Source organism: Peromyscus eremicus, chromosome 20, assembly GCF_949786415.1.
Source record: "Peromyscus eremicus chromosome 20, PerEre_H2_v1, whole genome shotgun sequence".
In the NCBI taxonomy this organism is placed as follows: Eukaryota; Metazoa; Chordata; class Mammalia; order Rodentia; family Cricetidae; genus Peromyscus; species Peromyscus eremicus.
In genome coordinates this window covers 19,321,072-19,337,508 of record NC_081436.1, presented here as the reverse complement: position 1 = coordinate 19,337,508, position 16,437 = coordinate 19,321,072, and the positions used below count along the sequence as shown (strand labels likewise).

Genomic DNA, 16,437 nt, shown 5'->3' with positions numbered 1-16,437 from the left:
GGTTGCCCATGTTCCTATAGATGGCCCTATACCTATGCACATATACTGGAGGTACTAACTGGACTCAGTTGGTAGAAGAAGGAGGAGGAGGAGGAGGAGGAGGAGGAGGAAGGGGAGGAGGAGGGGGAGAAGGAGGAGGAGGAAGGAGAAGGAGGAGAAGGAGGAGAAGGAGGAGGAGGAGGAGGAGGAGGAGAAGAAGAAGAAGAAGAAGAAGAAGAAGAAGAAGAAGAAGAAGAAGAAGAAAGTCGGGAGGGAGAAGTGAGGGGATTGGGAAGGGCTGGAGGGGTGAATATGATCCAAATACATTGCATACATGTATAAAATTCTCCAAGAATAATTCTTTAAATTAGGGAGGCATTAGCGCTGCTGACTGATGTCTGGGGCAAGGAGTAAGAGGTGAAGAGTTCTGACTCTTGCTGAATACGGTAGTGCATACCTGTGACCCCGGCACTGGGAGGGGGAGGCAGGCAGCAGAAGGTGAGCTTGTCTCAGAAAACAAAACCAAGAGACTGATCGGTGTCTCTGAGTGCTCAAGAAGAGCAGCACTGTTAACAAAGACAGCAGCAAAAACAGGCACACACGAGGACCCTGAACATCTCCAAACGGCACCCACGTGAGCCTCTCAAGACTGCTGGCACTGTGGAAGTGAACCTCATGGCAATCTGGTAGCATTTATTCATGAAAAGGGCCAGATGTCAGGGCTGGCAAGAGGGCTCAGAGGGTGAAGCCTGAGTTCGATCCCCAGGCTCCATGTGGTGGAAGGAGAAAACTGATTTCAATAAATTTGTCTTCTGACCTTTACACATGCACTTGCACTCTTTGTGTGCGCACACACACACACACACACACACACTGAGAGAGCCTACTCCTGCAAGTTGTCCTCTGGCATTCACATGTATACCATGGCATATGCCCTACGCCCACACATACACACATATGAATAAATGTAATTTAAAAGAATTAAAAATCACAGCTTCCTGAATGGGTAGGCAATGAGGCAAAAACTTTCAAGCCAAACCTTAAAGAGAAAGCTGAGGCTCTGGAAAGTTCCCCCTTTTCCTGGAAATCTAGCAGGCCACCCAAGCGCACAGGGCTGTGGGCACATTGAAAGCCAGGTGCATTCTTGGGAAGGTCTCAAACTCTCCCTTCAGGCTGCCCTTGAGGGTCTGGACAACCAGGGGGAGAAGGCCGGGCAGAGCTACACATCCCTGCCTGGGAGAGGAGGGATGACTGTCCCAGCACATGCCACACCCAGGAAACTTGGAAGACTTGCTGTTCCCAAGCACTTAGAAAACGTCCCATCATAAGCTGACTACAAAGTTAATCAACCAGCCACTTGGGGGCTGTGCAGAGGAGAGGCCCAACCTTACAAAGTGAGTTTAGAAAATTCGCCAAACCATAAAAGATAGGGAATAAATAAAGCTCATCAAACCACAAACAATAACAGAACACAGGGAGGGATAGGAACATGACTGTCATGATCCCATCCATGAATTATTTCAAATGCCAAGTTTCCAACAAAAGTTTTAGTATGGTCCAGGGCTGGGGAGAGAGATGGTTCAACTGTTGAGAACATGTAAGGAAGACTAGAGTTTCGTTCCAAGCACCCACATCAGATAGATCACAACCTCCTGTAATACCAGTTCCAAGGGATCTGACGCCCTCTTCTGGCCTCCATGGGTATCTGCATTCATGATGTACACATACCACACACAGACTAACACATGCTTTAAAATAATATAAATCTTTTTAAAAACAAAATTTAAATGAAAGGATGACCCACAGATACTTGCCTTCAGAAACAAGGCAACCAAGAAGAGTTCTATAAAAATATATTATATGAAAAATTTTTTTCAATTAAAAAATATTAAAAGAACAAAAAACAAGCTAAATCCTATATCCAGCATAAAAGTGAGGGAGAAATGAAGGTTTCCTTGGTCCCATGAAAATTCACTAGCAGACCTTCTTGCAAAAGCTCTCAAAGAACATTTTCAGAAACAAAGAAAAGTTATATAGGTCAGAAATCATACCAGTAAAGTCAGAGTGTGTCAGACAGGAGATGCAAGTGTAAGAGAAGCCATGTGCACCTGGAGCAGAGCCGGATACACTGAGGCCCCTGACATCACTGGACAAGCAGATGGGGAAACAGACATTTCAACACCCCTGGCTGGAGTCTTCCATACCCACCATTAACAATGGCAGAACTACTTAGAAGATATCAAGGGCTGGAGAGATGGCTCAGCAGTTAAGAGCACTGGCTGCTCTTCCAGAGGACCTGGGTTCACTTCTTAGCACACACGTGAGGCTCATAACCCTCTGTTACTCCAGTTCCATGCAATTCAAGACCCTCTTCTGGCTCCATAAGCACTGCACATACATGGTGAACAGACTCACATGCAGGCAGACACTCCTACACACAAAATAAACAAAACCTTAAAAAAGAAAGGCCAAGACTTGAGAGTCACTAAAGCCCCAACAAACTGACAGAAACCTACAGAACACCTACTCACCAGGATACAAATTCTTCTCAAATACCAAAGGCAGCATTCTCCTGATAGACTACATCAGAAGATATTGCCTCAATAAACTAGTCCCAATAGATGATATCAGAAGAAACTTGCCTCAGTAAACTTGAAATGATTGAAATCTCCAAAATATGCTCTTAAACCATACAGGAGTGACATTATAAGGCAGTAACAGGAATCACCCAGATCATTCACAACTGTGTATGAATTAACATGCTCTTCAGCAGTCAGATGGTCAAAGGAAACCATGAGAATGCCCCCATCACTGAGTGAGACTTGAAGCACACGGGGGTTATAAAGCAATACTTCCACATTGTGAGACAGGTACTTACATTTAATTATTTTACTTATTCAGTGTGTGTGTGGCACAGTACACATGTGGAGGTCAGAGGTCAGAGAACAATTTACAGGGATCATGTCTCTCCTTCCACCATGTGGATTCTGGGGCCCAGGTTCAGGTCGTCAGGCTCGGCAGCAAGTGCCCTTACCAGCGAACCAACTTGCTGGCCCCAGGTATCTGTATTTTTTGTTCTAATCTCAAATGAATAAAGTAAGCTTCTTCCTTAAGAAAGAGAAAGAAAACCAAAGTGACCAGATGGAAAGAAATTTGAAGTCTGGGGCCCAAAACAGCAGAGAAAATGTCACAGAGCAGAAAGGTCACTATTTGAAAAATATTAGCAAAGCTGATAAATACTAGGGGGACGAAGGAAAAAAATAGAGAACGCCCTTTAAAATTAGAAATAGGAGAAGCATTACTACCCTCCTTCCAGAAATAAGGATCCTAAAGAGAATTAGTAGAATTAGGCAACCAAGAGAAAAATGGAAGCATTCTGAGGAAGACGGGGGATTGGAACTAAGGAAGAAGCAGGAAATCCAAGAAGCATGATGCCCCAGAAAGTCCAGTGTCACATGACTGACTAGTGCTTTTTACCAGATGCCCAAGGAATAATTAAAAGGCGACCCGGTCTATCACAAACGCTTCTGAAGGGGAAGAGGGAGGGTTCCCACGGCACTCGGTGATCAAGTGTTTGCCCTGAGTGACGGGGGCACAAGAGGCCAGCGCCTGTCCGCACATCTATAAAGCCAGCGCTGGCCTGACAGAAACCAGACCACGGCACCAGAAATCACAGCCAGAGACCAGTGCTCTAGGTGACACAGGAACACCAACTAACCAAACCTAGCAACTGGCTTGAAACAACAGCACAGCCAGATGGGATGCATCCTGGGAAGTAAAGGCGGCTGACAGACAAAGGCTAACCTAGGCTGGGACTCGCTCAGAGGCGCAGCACTCTCCCTTCTTGGAAACCGATATTAGTGTTGCTGTGACAGTCACACACATACACTTTTGTGTGGGTGTGCACTTTAGTTCACTTGTGTGTGTGCCTGGAAATGAACCTGCTTGGTTGGCAACTCTGTTTTTGAGGGGTTTTGTTTTGTTTTGAGGCAGAGATTTGCACCATAATTATCAGAGGGTCCTGATCTGGCCAAACTGCTTGAAATTAAATGTAAGTCTTCAGAAACAAATGGCCATTGGACTAAAAGGATGGCTCAGTGGTCAGGAACACTGGCTTCTCCTTCCGTTTGCTTCTCAGGGCTCGCATAGGCTGGACCATAACTGCCTGGAATGGCAGTCCAGGGGATCTGGCACCCTCTTCTGATCTGTGCAGGTATCTGTACACACACACACACACACACACACACACACACACACACACACACACAAAACTATTGAGCCCTCCCAAAGACAGAGCCCCCCACTACATAATAACTCAGAATTCAACCCCTACTCTTTTGTTTTGTTTTTGTTTTTTTGAGACAGAGTTTCTCTATGTAGCCCTGGCTGTCCTGGAACTCACTCTGTAGACCAGGCTGGCCTCTTAACTCACAGAGATCCACCTGCCTCTGCCTCCCAGATGCTGGGATTAAAGGTGTGTGCCCCCACTGCCTGGCTCTAAACCCGTACTCTTAAGGGTCCCATCACTTGTGATGCCAGCACAGTAGGGACCAAGTTTCTACACGTGATCTTTATAGTCAGTCCATCTGCATCAAAACCACAGCATGTGGCTTATCCCATCAGAACCTTAGAGCCCCAGCAGGGCTCGTCTTCCAGAACTGGCTGATTTCGACTGCACTGAAAGCAGCGGGTCACGGTATCATAGATCAGCTTCCAGAATCCTACAGGTTCTGAAGCATGTGGCTGTGCGTTCATAGGATCAATACACAGTTATTAAATGCCCTTCTAACATGGCTGGGGATCCATGAACAGAACAGGTAGAATTCTGGGCCTCTCAGTCCTAACACTGTCGCCATGAAGAGGGACAGACAGTAAAGACGGCAAGGCTCCAAGGGTGTGCTTTGATTGGCAGAGCACTTGCCTAGAATGCACCAAGCCCTGTGTTCAATCCCCAGCACCATATAAAACCAGTTGTGGGGCTGTCCTGGTTTTCTCTCTGTTGCTGCCATACAGCACTGACCAAAACCAATTTGGGGAGAACAGGGTTTATTTGAGCTTACAACGTGTAGTCCATCAGCCAGAAAAGCCAACTCAGGAAACCAGAGGCAGGAACTGAAGCAGAGGCCATAGAGGAGAGCTGCCCACTGGCTTGCTCAGCCTGCTCTCTTACACAACTAGACTGCCTGCCCTTGAGTGGCATTGCTCACAGTGGACTGGGTCCTCCTACACCAATTACCAGTCTGCCCCCACACACATGCCATGGGCCAATCTGATGGACGCAATTTCTCAGTTGAGATCCCCTCCTCCTAACCGCATCTGGGTTTATGTCAAGTGGTTGAAAGGTAACTATGACCGTGGTGCACACCTCCAATCCCATCACTGGAGAGGTGGGGGCAAGTGGCTGAGAGGTTCAAGGTCATCCTTGGCTATACAAGGTTGCATGTTAGTTGATGACCCAAGCTGTCCTGTGACTTGACAGGATGAGGAAGTTCCTGGAAGCCTGAGGGGTGGAGAGGCTGGTAGCACGGGATCTCTCCTCAGGCATGCACATCCGCAGAAGCACAGCCCTTGCAGCACACGCTGTCGCACAGGCCTGCGGTTTTTATTTTCCCCATAAATCCCCTTCTTAATAACAACGCAGCTTGCCCAGGCTTTGGCCCCATGCCTTACTGTGCCACCTGAGGAGCGAGATAATCAACCCAAAACCACTGCCTGAGGTGTGCTTTATTACTTCAATACAAAGCCGTTCAATTCGGGAAACACTTAGCCGAAGACAACATGGGAAGAGAAAAAAAGAAAAAGAAAAAAGAAAAACCACCATCTTATGAAAAGTAATTCCTCCCGAAGCCGCTGCGAGCCTGGCAGGGAACCACCCCTTTCCTCAGGAGAATGAATGGCTGGATGATCTGTTCAGACACTTCCAACTCTCCTTCCCACTGACACAGGGAGATTTGATGCAGTTACCACACAGAAGCTCCAAAGGGCTGATTGGAATGGTCCTGGAAACAGACCCTATTGGATAGTCACCATAAACGTTCAAGATGTAAACATATGCCAAACAAGTATTCATTCAGCAAAAGCTACAGCAAGAGCAAACCACACCTGGGTGCTTGAGACATGAGGAAACACAACCCTCTCGCCTTCCTGTGTCTTTCCATCTCAGTCAGTGGGCAGAAGAACACGATAATATGATAAGACAGAAACAGGGCTAGGGGGTGGCACGGTCGGTGAGGTAGTTGCTATGTAAGTGTGGGACCTAAGTTCAAGCCCCCGGAACCCATGTGAATAAGCTGGCCACAGTGGCAGGCTTTTAGCTACCTCAGTGCAGGAAAGGCTGAGATGGGAGCTTCCCTGGGACTCTCTGGCCAGCCAGTCTTACAGAGTTGGTAAGCTCCAGGTTCAGTAAGGGACCCTGTCTCAAAAAATAAGGAAGATAGGAAGAGACTGTCTTTGGCCTCTACATATGTGTTCATACACATGGACCCATACACACACACACACACACACACACACACACACACACACACGGTCAGGAACAAGGGGCCCCCTTCCTCTTTAAAAATACCAGTGTAGAATGTAGGGACTCAGTGTTGCGTGGAAACCGAGTTGAACAAATAGAAGACAGTGGAACCCCCGGAGAGGCTGGGCGTTCCAGGCAACAGGAAACGAAGCGTGTTAGAAGTGATGAGCATACCAGTTACCCTGATCTGGTCCTTACACCCAGAATCCAAGTATTCAGACGATATGCTGAGGCTGAGGCCATAGCTCAATGGTACATCCACTTGCTTATTATATATAAAGCTCAGAGTCAATCCTCAGCACCACCAAAAAATAAAAGAGGTCAAACAATATTCTATAAACTTATACAAATTACTATATGTATTAAGAATAAAACAGACACATCATAGAGGCTAGAGCAATGACTCAGTGGTTAAGAGTCCTTACTGCTCTTCCACAGGACTTGGGTTCGGTTCCCAGCACACACATGGTGGCTCACAGTCATCTGTAGCTTTAGTTTCAGGAAATCCATCACCCTCTTCTGGCCTCCATGGGCACTGCACACACATGGTGCATATACCTATATGCAGGCAAAATGTTTATACACAAAAAGAATTTTAAAAACCAAATATGTATAGAAACAATTCAGTGCTAGGAGATGGCTTGATTGGTAAATTACTCCCTTGCAAATGTAAGGATCTGAGTTTGATCCTTAGAAGCCATGTTTAAAAAAAAAAAAAGACATGGGCTGGAGAGAAGGCTCAGAGGTTAAGAGCACTGGCTATTTTTTCCAGAGGACCCAAGTTCGATTCCCAGCACCCACATGGTGGCTGACAACCATCTGTAACTCCAGTTCCAGGTGATCCTCTGCCAGCATCAGACACATGTGTGGTGGTACACAGACATACAGGCAAAATACCCATACACATGAAATGAAGTTTAAAACTAACAAACAAAAGCCAAGTGTGTATATTATCCCAGCGCCGAAGGGTGCGGTGTCCCTGAACCATTAACTCAGCTTCCCATGTCTCCTCTCGGAAACACATTCTCAGGTGACATCGAGCTGGGCTGAACAAGTTTACCAGCTACTTCAGAAACCCCTGAAGTGGACTGATAAACATAGGCCATGGGGCTTTCTCAAAGCTCCCCCACAAAGCCTCCACATACACACCTTTTAAGTCAAAACAATGTAAAAAGCTAGCAAATCTTCCATGGCATGAGTCTACCAGCTTCATACACAGGACCTAGTGCCCATTTCTCCCGCGGCTGTCTCGTAATCAACACTCTAACAATCTCCTGGATTAGATACTGTTACTTGTATCTTTCTAGAAGGGGAAATGAAACACTAGAGGGGAAAAAGGGGCCAAATTTACTGGGTCTCTAAGGCTGAGACCCAAACTAAACTTATTCCTCATCCTTTTACACACTTGCACATTTGTGTGTGTGTGTGTGTGTGTGTGTGTGTGTGTGTGTGTGTTTTCTCAAGACAGGGTTTCTCTGTGTAGCTTTGTGCCTTTCCTGGAACTCATTTGGTAGCCCAGGCTGGCCTCGAACTCACAGAGATCTGCCTGGCTCTGCCTCCCAAGTGCTGGGATTAAAGGCGTGCGCCACCACCGCCTGGCCATTTGTGTGGCTTTATGTGTGCATGTGTGAGGGATTTGTGTGGACAATGGGGCTTACACAGGTTTGATGGAGGAATAAAGAACCTTCACTATCAACCCACAAGAACACCCCAAGTTTGAAGTCTATGACTGCAGTTACTGGAAAGGAGGCCTGGGAGGAAATGGCTTAGTGGGTAAAGGGCCTGGTGCACACCACAGCATGAGGACCTTCCTTCACATCCCCAGCACACAAAGTGAAAAGCTGGATATGGCAGTCTGTGCCTGTAACCCCAGTGCTGGCAGGCAGAGGCATTTGGATCCTTAGGAATTGCTGGCTAGCCATAACAGCAAGCCAGCAATTCACAAGCCAGTGAGAGACTCTCACAAGCCAGTGAGATACCCTGTCTCATAAGCAAAGTGGAGAACAACAGAGGAGGACACCCAACCTCAACCTCTGACCTCCACATGCTCACACACAGATGTATGCTCAATATATACATGCAGGCACTAGCACTCTTGAGGAACCCAGGGTCCTGGCACAGACATGGGCAGCCCAGCCTGGTGTCTCACACTGCCTCCATCTTAAGACTTCACGGCTGCAGCAAGCCCCGGTCTACAGTTCTCAACGTAGGAATTAGAAGGATGCGAGCTGATCTGCAAGCTGCTTCCAAATGATAGGGTATCTTAAAAAAACAATTTAGCCAGCCATCTGAATTCAATTTAGCAGAAACAACCGTGCTTATACACTGACCAGTCTCCATGATGGCAGCCTCCTGTGTGAGTCCCAGCCTTCCTTCACTGGGGCCTCCCTCATCCCTGCAGGGCCCCCTCCTTTATCCTGAACCCCGCCTAAGAAATGCTGCTGGGCTTTCAAACCTACCCCGTCACAGCACAAGACAGACCTCATAAAACCCAAAAGCCAAATAAGCACAACTCCTCAAGATAATGTGTTTTAATGAGCTGGAAATGGTGATTATAAGAATATATAGTAACAACGCATTTAGAACAAGGTAAAGAGAGGGCGCAGTGAGTCTGAGTCCAAACACCCTAAATACCTGCTCCTCACATGGACAGCAGGGAGAGCAGGTGCCAAGATGGCTGAACTGGGACGGTGAAGACTGCGTCCTTTTGTTCCCACTGTTCTCTTACAAGTGGGTCATGTGAGCTGGCTTCTGCCCACCTTGCACTGCCCACCACCAGCTGTCACCAGCTGTGCCCTATCACTCCCACTAAAGCCTCCCCGACACCCCGAGTCCCCTGGGCACCAGGACTGCCTCAGCAGGCCCTGCACCCACCATGATTTGCCACTATACTTTGATGTGGGAAATTGTAAATTAGACTTACAAGCTTCGTGACACCAAGCAACCTCTCTCACCCCACAAACACCACACAGGTACTCACCCGCCACACACATACTCACCACACATATACCACACACTCACCGCCTAGGTACTCGCCACACATAACACACACACACATACACCATATATACACACCTGCCACACATATACCACACACTCACCACATAGGTACTCACCATACATATACCACACACTCACCACATAGGTACTCACCACACATATACCACACACTCACCACACAGGTACTCGCCATACACACACTCACCACACACATACCACACACTCACCACACAGGTACTTGCCATACATATACTATATGTACTATATACCACACACACACTCTACACATACAATATACATCACATACTCTCACCACACACTTACCACACACATCACACATATACCACACACTCACCACACATGCATTCACCATACATACTATATACTCACTACACACACACACACACACACACACACATACACACACACTCACCACATAGGCACTCACCACACATATACCACACACTCACCATACAGGCACTTACCACACATATACCACACACTCACCATACAGGCATTTACCACACATACCACACAATCACTATACACACATTCACCACACATATACCATACACAGTCCACACTACATATATACTATATACACAATATACACCATATATTCTCATCACACACTTACCACACACACTCACCACACAATTGTACATATATTACACACTCACCATATACACTACACACTCACCATACACTTACCACATATACACTACATACTACAATGCTACCCACACCGTACATACCATATACTCTCACCACACACATTCCACACATACTCCACACATAATGCATACTCATCACACACATTTACCACACATTCCACAGTCACCCCACCTACCATACATACATGCTCACCATACACATGTACCATATGTACCCACCACGAACATACCACACATACTTACAATATAGTCACCACACATATACCACACTCTCACCACACACACCACATGCTCACCATACACACACCTGACATGCATCATATACACGCAGTGCACTTACACACACCACATGCTACACACACCCATCACACTTACCATACTACGCACATCTACTATACACATACCACACATGCACATACACACTACAGACACACACTCAATGCCTAGACACACACATGAAATGCATGCAACACACACCATCTGCCCATCCTTCCATGCCTGAAGATCACTCCGCCCTTTATCACCACCCATAACTCCTCACTCTTCTCACATCTACCGAAAAGTAGAAAGTGTTAGTAAAGTTTTCATAGTACCGCGAGTCTCATGAATTTCCATGTGTCTTCCCTAGGAGGCCATGAGACCAGGGGACCATGACAAAACACCGAGCACGTATCAGTCCTCAAAAGAGTGATACATGAGCCAGGCATGGTGGCACACACCTTTAATCTCAGCACTCAGGAGGATCTCTGTCTGTTATGCCTTCTCCATCATGGTCATAATGCTCTACCCAGTGGATTTCTCAATGGCCACCCCTACCCCGCTGCTAGACACAGTCAGGACACGGGGAAGAAGCAGAGCTGCGGTTTGCTGCCACAGAGCTGTCCTGCTCTCGGCATTTCCAAAGTGTAAGAACTGGAAACAATTACACCCTTCTCCTGCCTTACCAGCAGACAAGGTGTGTTTGGCATGTGCTATTTATAGTCCAGCCAAGTCCCCCAAGCCCTCAGAGGAAGCAGGCAAAGTTTCCAGAGCGTCCCTGCTTCGGTTAGAGCAACCAAACACTTGCTGCTGCTGCCACCTACGGCAGAAAGAGGGAATTGCGGCAGGAATCCTGAGCGGTCCAACTGTCCCCACAAGTGCCTGGGTTGGGGGGCAGCCCAGGTCACGGTGGGTGTCTAATAATGACTGTTGGGTTGACACCAGTGCCCGGGCATTCCAAGTCAGAACGCACAAGCCAGGGCTTTCTGAGCAAACAGGAATATCCCTCCGCGCCAGACGAATGGCTGACACAAACCAGAGGGAGGTGGTACAAGAGCTTCAACTTTGAGGGCACCCCGCCCCCCCGCAGACGCCTCGGCAGGCAGCGTGATGCTGGACACAGCAGTGGCTTACCTGGCCTTGGTGCTGCTTGACCTAGTGCTGTTGACTTTGGCCACGTTTAGTTTGACATTGTTGCGCTTCATTGTCTCCTAGATCAAGTACTTGTGAATTTGTGAATCCTGAGAAAGAAGAGAGCCGCTGGGTTAGTGCCCACGGGCTGACCAGTTTCCTTAGTTCTCTGAGCCCCAAGTAAAGTTTCTGCCGGCGAGTACCGTAGGCACACTCCTCATCCACCCAGGTCCCAGCCTCTCCCCGTTCTCCTTTCTATCTTCCACACAGCACCTGAAACAATAACTTGGAAGCCCGATGGTGTCCTGTTCCTTCCGATCACTGTCACTCTTACAATCCACCTCCTTGGGCCTGGATATCAGCCTGTGTCTTCCTGCAGCTGCCTCTCACTCCTGTTCCCACACCTCTACCACACCGGCCTCTGGTAGTCCCCGGGACACACAAGGTCCTTTCCACGAAGGCGCCTTTGTCCTCACATGCTGTCACCTCTGCCTACCCACCCACACCTCTCCCTCTCTGTCCGCTGAACTCTCCTTGTCCTGGAGCTCACTGCTTCTCAAGCCTGAGTGTCCCCTGGAATCTTTCTTAGAAACAGATGGCTGCACCCAGTTCTAGATTCCGATTGCCATGAAGAGCAGGGGGGAACTAAGAATGTGGGACTGTCCAAGTTCCGAGGGGCTCTTACCACCTCCATGGGCCCCCAAACATCACTCTGGGAGCGGCTGCCCTGTGCCCTGCGCCTCAAAACTAACGTCACTTCCCTGGGAAGCCTTGGTGGGTTCCTCCACACAGGCCAGCCTCCCTTACACAGTGACGTTCACCTCAGTTATCCCTCATAATTCTTCATCCATTTTGCAATGATGCGTCGTCTATGGGCGAGAGTCTTGGAGGCTCTGAAGACTGCAGCCAAGGAGCTGGAGAGAAGGTTCAGTGACTAACAGCACTGACTCCTCTTACAGAGGACCTGAGTTTGGGTCCCAGCACACACATCAGGCAGCTGACAATAGCCTAGAACTCCAGCTCTATGGGATCTGATGCCTTTTTCTGTGTACACACACACACACACACACACACACACACACACACACACGTAAATAAATGATAAATCTTTAAAAAAAAAATAAAACGGCACTGATCTGTGAGGATAGCGGTATCATCATTAGGAGTCATTATATTGCTATGTTCCTTCAGCAGAATAAAAGTACTGTTTTCCCCGAGGCCCATGACCTGTCTAGTCTTAAGTTCTTGGCCACTTTAGTAGTGTCAGGTATGGCTTCCATCTCATGGAGTGGGTCTTAAATCCAACCAAAAAGTGGTTGGTGACTCCCATAACATTTGTGCCACTTTGCCCCAGTAGATCTTGCATGCTGGTCAACGTCGCAGATTACAGGGTTTGTAGCTGGGTGATACTGATGGTCACCTTTCTCTTCCAGTAGCATGCAAAAACCTTCCAGCATCATGAATGCTAGTCAGTAAAGGGTGAAACTTCTAATTCGGCACTAGATCAACTTCTTCACGTCCAATGACATAAGTAAATGTGGTCTTCAGCAACAGGGCCTTACCATCAGGTTGTGGAAAGCAGCTAACAGCCTTGGCAGTAGCCTGTGGTGTTTGGAGGGTTCTGTGGGACCCCCTGTGGTCAGCCCTCCTCAGGGAAGCTTCTTGTGGTTGACAGGAATTAATGCAGAGACCCACAACTGGACAATGTGCAGAGAGTGACAGACTTTGGAGCACTCAGTCCTAAATGGGATGTCTTCAGCAAACCCCTCCCCTCAAGGCTCAGGAATCTATGTGGAAGAGAAGGTGGGAAGGTTATATGTACCAGAGGTGATAGATAACTCCTGACACAGCAGGACTGATGCACATATGAACTCAGGGACTAGAGCAACACACAGGACCAACGAAGGTTCCGGCTAGACCGAGTCCCAGCACTGAGAGAAGGAAGTGGACATGGGGTCCAATCTCTAACCATAAATCTATCTGCAACTGATATCTGCTGGGAGAGGGAAAACTGGTTTTCTGTAGTGAAGTGACACTGGGCTTACCAGTCACACTCCAGGGCAGGTCGCATGCCCAGGAGCAGTTGACCAACAAAACAGACTCCATGTTTTTGTTTTTGTTTTGTTTTGTTTGGGGGTAGGGTGGACTTTTTGTTTCCTTTTGTTTTGTTTTGGCTTTTTTTTTTTGTCTTATTGGTCTTTTGTTTGTTAATTGTGATTTTCATTTTTGTGCTTTTGGGAGGTTTGGGAAGAGTCAAGACGGAGTTTCTCTGTGTAGCCCTGGCTGTCCTTGAACTCATTCTGTAGACGAAGCTGGCCTCAAAGATTCACTTGCCTCTGCCTCCCCGAGTGCTGGTATTAAAGGTGTGTGTTACCACACTCAGCTTTTGGTTTTGTTTTATTTTTTGAGAGAGAGAGCAAGAAAAAAGAGAGAAGGGAGTGGGGGAGTTCTGGGAGGGAAAAATATGATCAGAATATATTGTATGAATTTTTATATTTATTATTATTGTTGTTATTATTATTATTATTATTATTATTATATTACACTCATGTTCACTAATGCCATTATTATTATTATTATTATTATTATTATTATTATTATATTACAGTCATGTTCACTAATGTCACCCCTACATCTTAGATCCTGGGTGGGTATTCAGGGCAGAGTTCAAAACACAGGACAAGGAAAGGACTGCTACTTCTGAAGCTTGAGGACTCCACGAAGAAAGGCCAGCTGTGGCTTCTCTCGACCTTCTTTGTAATCACTCGGTGGGGACCACGCACTGGCTTGAAGAGCACCTCAGGCGCCCATTCCCTTCTCTCTGCATCCTGATGACACTGTGCATCTAACCTCACACATCTGGATTATCAGGCAGACCTTTGTCTCTCTCTCTCTCCTCTCATCCGCCGGCCTGTGTTCTCGGCTCAAAAACACAGATGGGCCAGAGAGATGGCTCAGGTGGTACAGGCTTTACAAGCACCTAGGACCGGAGTTCCATGCCCAAGTGCCCACATTAAAAAACAAAATCCAGAATGGTGGTACACACACACAACCCCAGTGCTAGGGAGGTAAAGACAGGAGAATGTCTGGGGTATTCCTATCAAACTGCTTTCTAAAGGGAGAAAGACAGCATTCCTAAGGATGACAGAGAAGGTTATCCTCCAGCCTACACACACACACACACACACACACACACACACACACACACACACACCCGCCTACCTCACACATGCATAAAACAAAAACAAAATAAAAAGTACAAAATCCTATTATTCCCTTATTCTTAAAAAGCATACAGCCAAGGGAGACAGGGTGATGGACACTAGTAATCCTAGCAGAGGAAGGACCGTGGGTTAAAGGCCAGCCTGTGCAACACAGAAGACCTTACCATCCCCCATGTACACACACCTCAAAATATTATTGCCTATTAATTTGTTAATGAACACTGCCAAATTATACTATGAAACTTCAATAAAACTGTCATGAGATGTGGGAAACACAGAGGTTCTTGTGCTCACACTAAGCACTAGGGGAACCATGAATATTAAACACAAGGGGTGTCTCTTCAAGGGGAGAGATGTACAACCTGGTTTCCACCCAGAAGGCTGGGAGAGGATGTGGTTAATAACCTGGTGACCCTTGTGCTGTCTGTGTGGTCAAGATCACACTAGACCTTCCCCCAGAACCTTACCTGGGCTTGTTTTTCTCGATCTATAAACCCATCTTTATGGAAGCTGTCACATATACTATACAAAGTTTCAACATAGCCATATCTCAAGCTTCATTATGTACATGGGATTGAGTTATTTATCACCAGAAAATTTTTCACCCAATTGTGCTGTGCTTAAATATGCCTAAAATAAACTATTTGGGGTCAGACTCTCCAACTGTTTAAGCCAACACCAGCTACTGAGTCACGTTGAACCGAACTACCTTCTTGCCTCTGAGTGGTCTCAGAGACTCCTCACAATAAGAGGGGAAAAAAACACTCCTGAAATACAAAGGTTTAAATTATAGGCTCAGTTAACTTGACATTGTATCTGAGCTTGTGTCCCATTTTGAGCACTGCACTATGGTCATTCTGCTAAAGGTGTCACTGGGGATGGGAGTGGGGGAGCTGGGAGTACCCATAGCCTATCTATACTAGTTTTTTCAACTTACACAAACATAAAAATACTTTTAAAAGCTATAAAAGAATGTAATGCTTGTTGAAGACACACCGACTGAAATCCCAACTTTTAAGAGCAACTTTGGAAGGAAAGGGTTTTTTGGCTTATAGATTATATTATCAAGGGAAGCCATGGCAGGAGTTCAAAGTAGGAACCCGGAGGCAGGGACTGGACCAGAAACAATGGAGGAGAGCTACTTACTGGCTTGCTTCCTCCAGCCTAGCTCAACTACCTTTCTTCTACATTCCAGGCCCACCTAAGGGATGGCACTGCCCACAGTGGTCAAGGCCCTCGCCATAAATTAGCAACCAAGAAAACGCCTCACAGATGTTCCCACGGGCCAAACTGATGGAGGCAATTCTTTCATTGAAGCTTCTTCTTCCCAGGTGTGCCGAGTTGACAACCAAGAATAGCCACGGCACTCCTTGTCCACCTGGCACATTTCATCTTTCAAGATAAAAGCTATAGAGCCAGGCCTGGCAGGACACACCTTTAATCTCAGCACTTGGGAGGCAGAAGCTGGTAGATGTCTGTGATTTTTGGGCCAGTGTGGTGTACATAGCAAGTCCCAGGCAAAATGAAGCTATATAGTAAGTCCCTGACTTTAGAAAAAAAAGAGGTGGGGGAGCTGGAGAGATGGCTCAGTAGTTAATAGCACTGGCTGCTGTTGCTGAGGACCTGGGTTCAGTTCCAAGCATCCACACGG

At 47.0% G+C, this 16,437-nt stretch overlaps 1 protein-coding gene across 1 annotated transcript in view; it reads right to left on the bottom strand.

The window, feature by feature from the left end:
• Efcab6 (EF-hand calcium binding domain 6) overlaps positions 1-12,149 on the bottom strand; it is a 188,341-nt gene extending 176,192 nt beyond the window's left edge. The window contains exons 1-2 of the mRNA XM_059248006.1: positions 11,836-12,149; positions 11,566-11,672 (exon numbers count right to left, since the gene is read on the bottom strand). Coding sequence (XP_059103989.1) covers positions 11,566-11,636 — 71 coding nt within the window. The 5' untranslated portion in view covers positions 11,637-11,672; positions 11,836-12,149. The remainder of the gene's footprint in view (positions 1-11,565; positions 11,673-11,835) is intronic.
• Between the last annotated feature and the right edge of the window lie 4,288 nt (positions 12,150-16,437).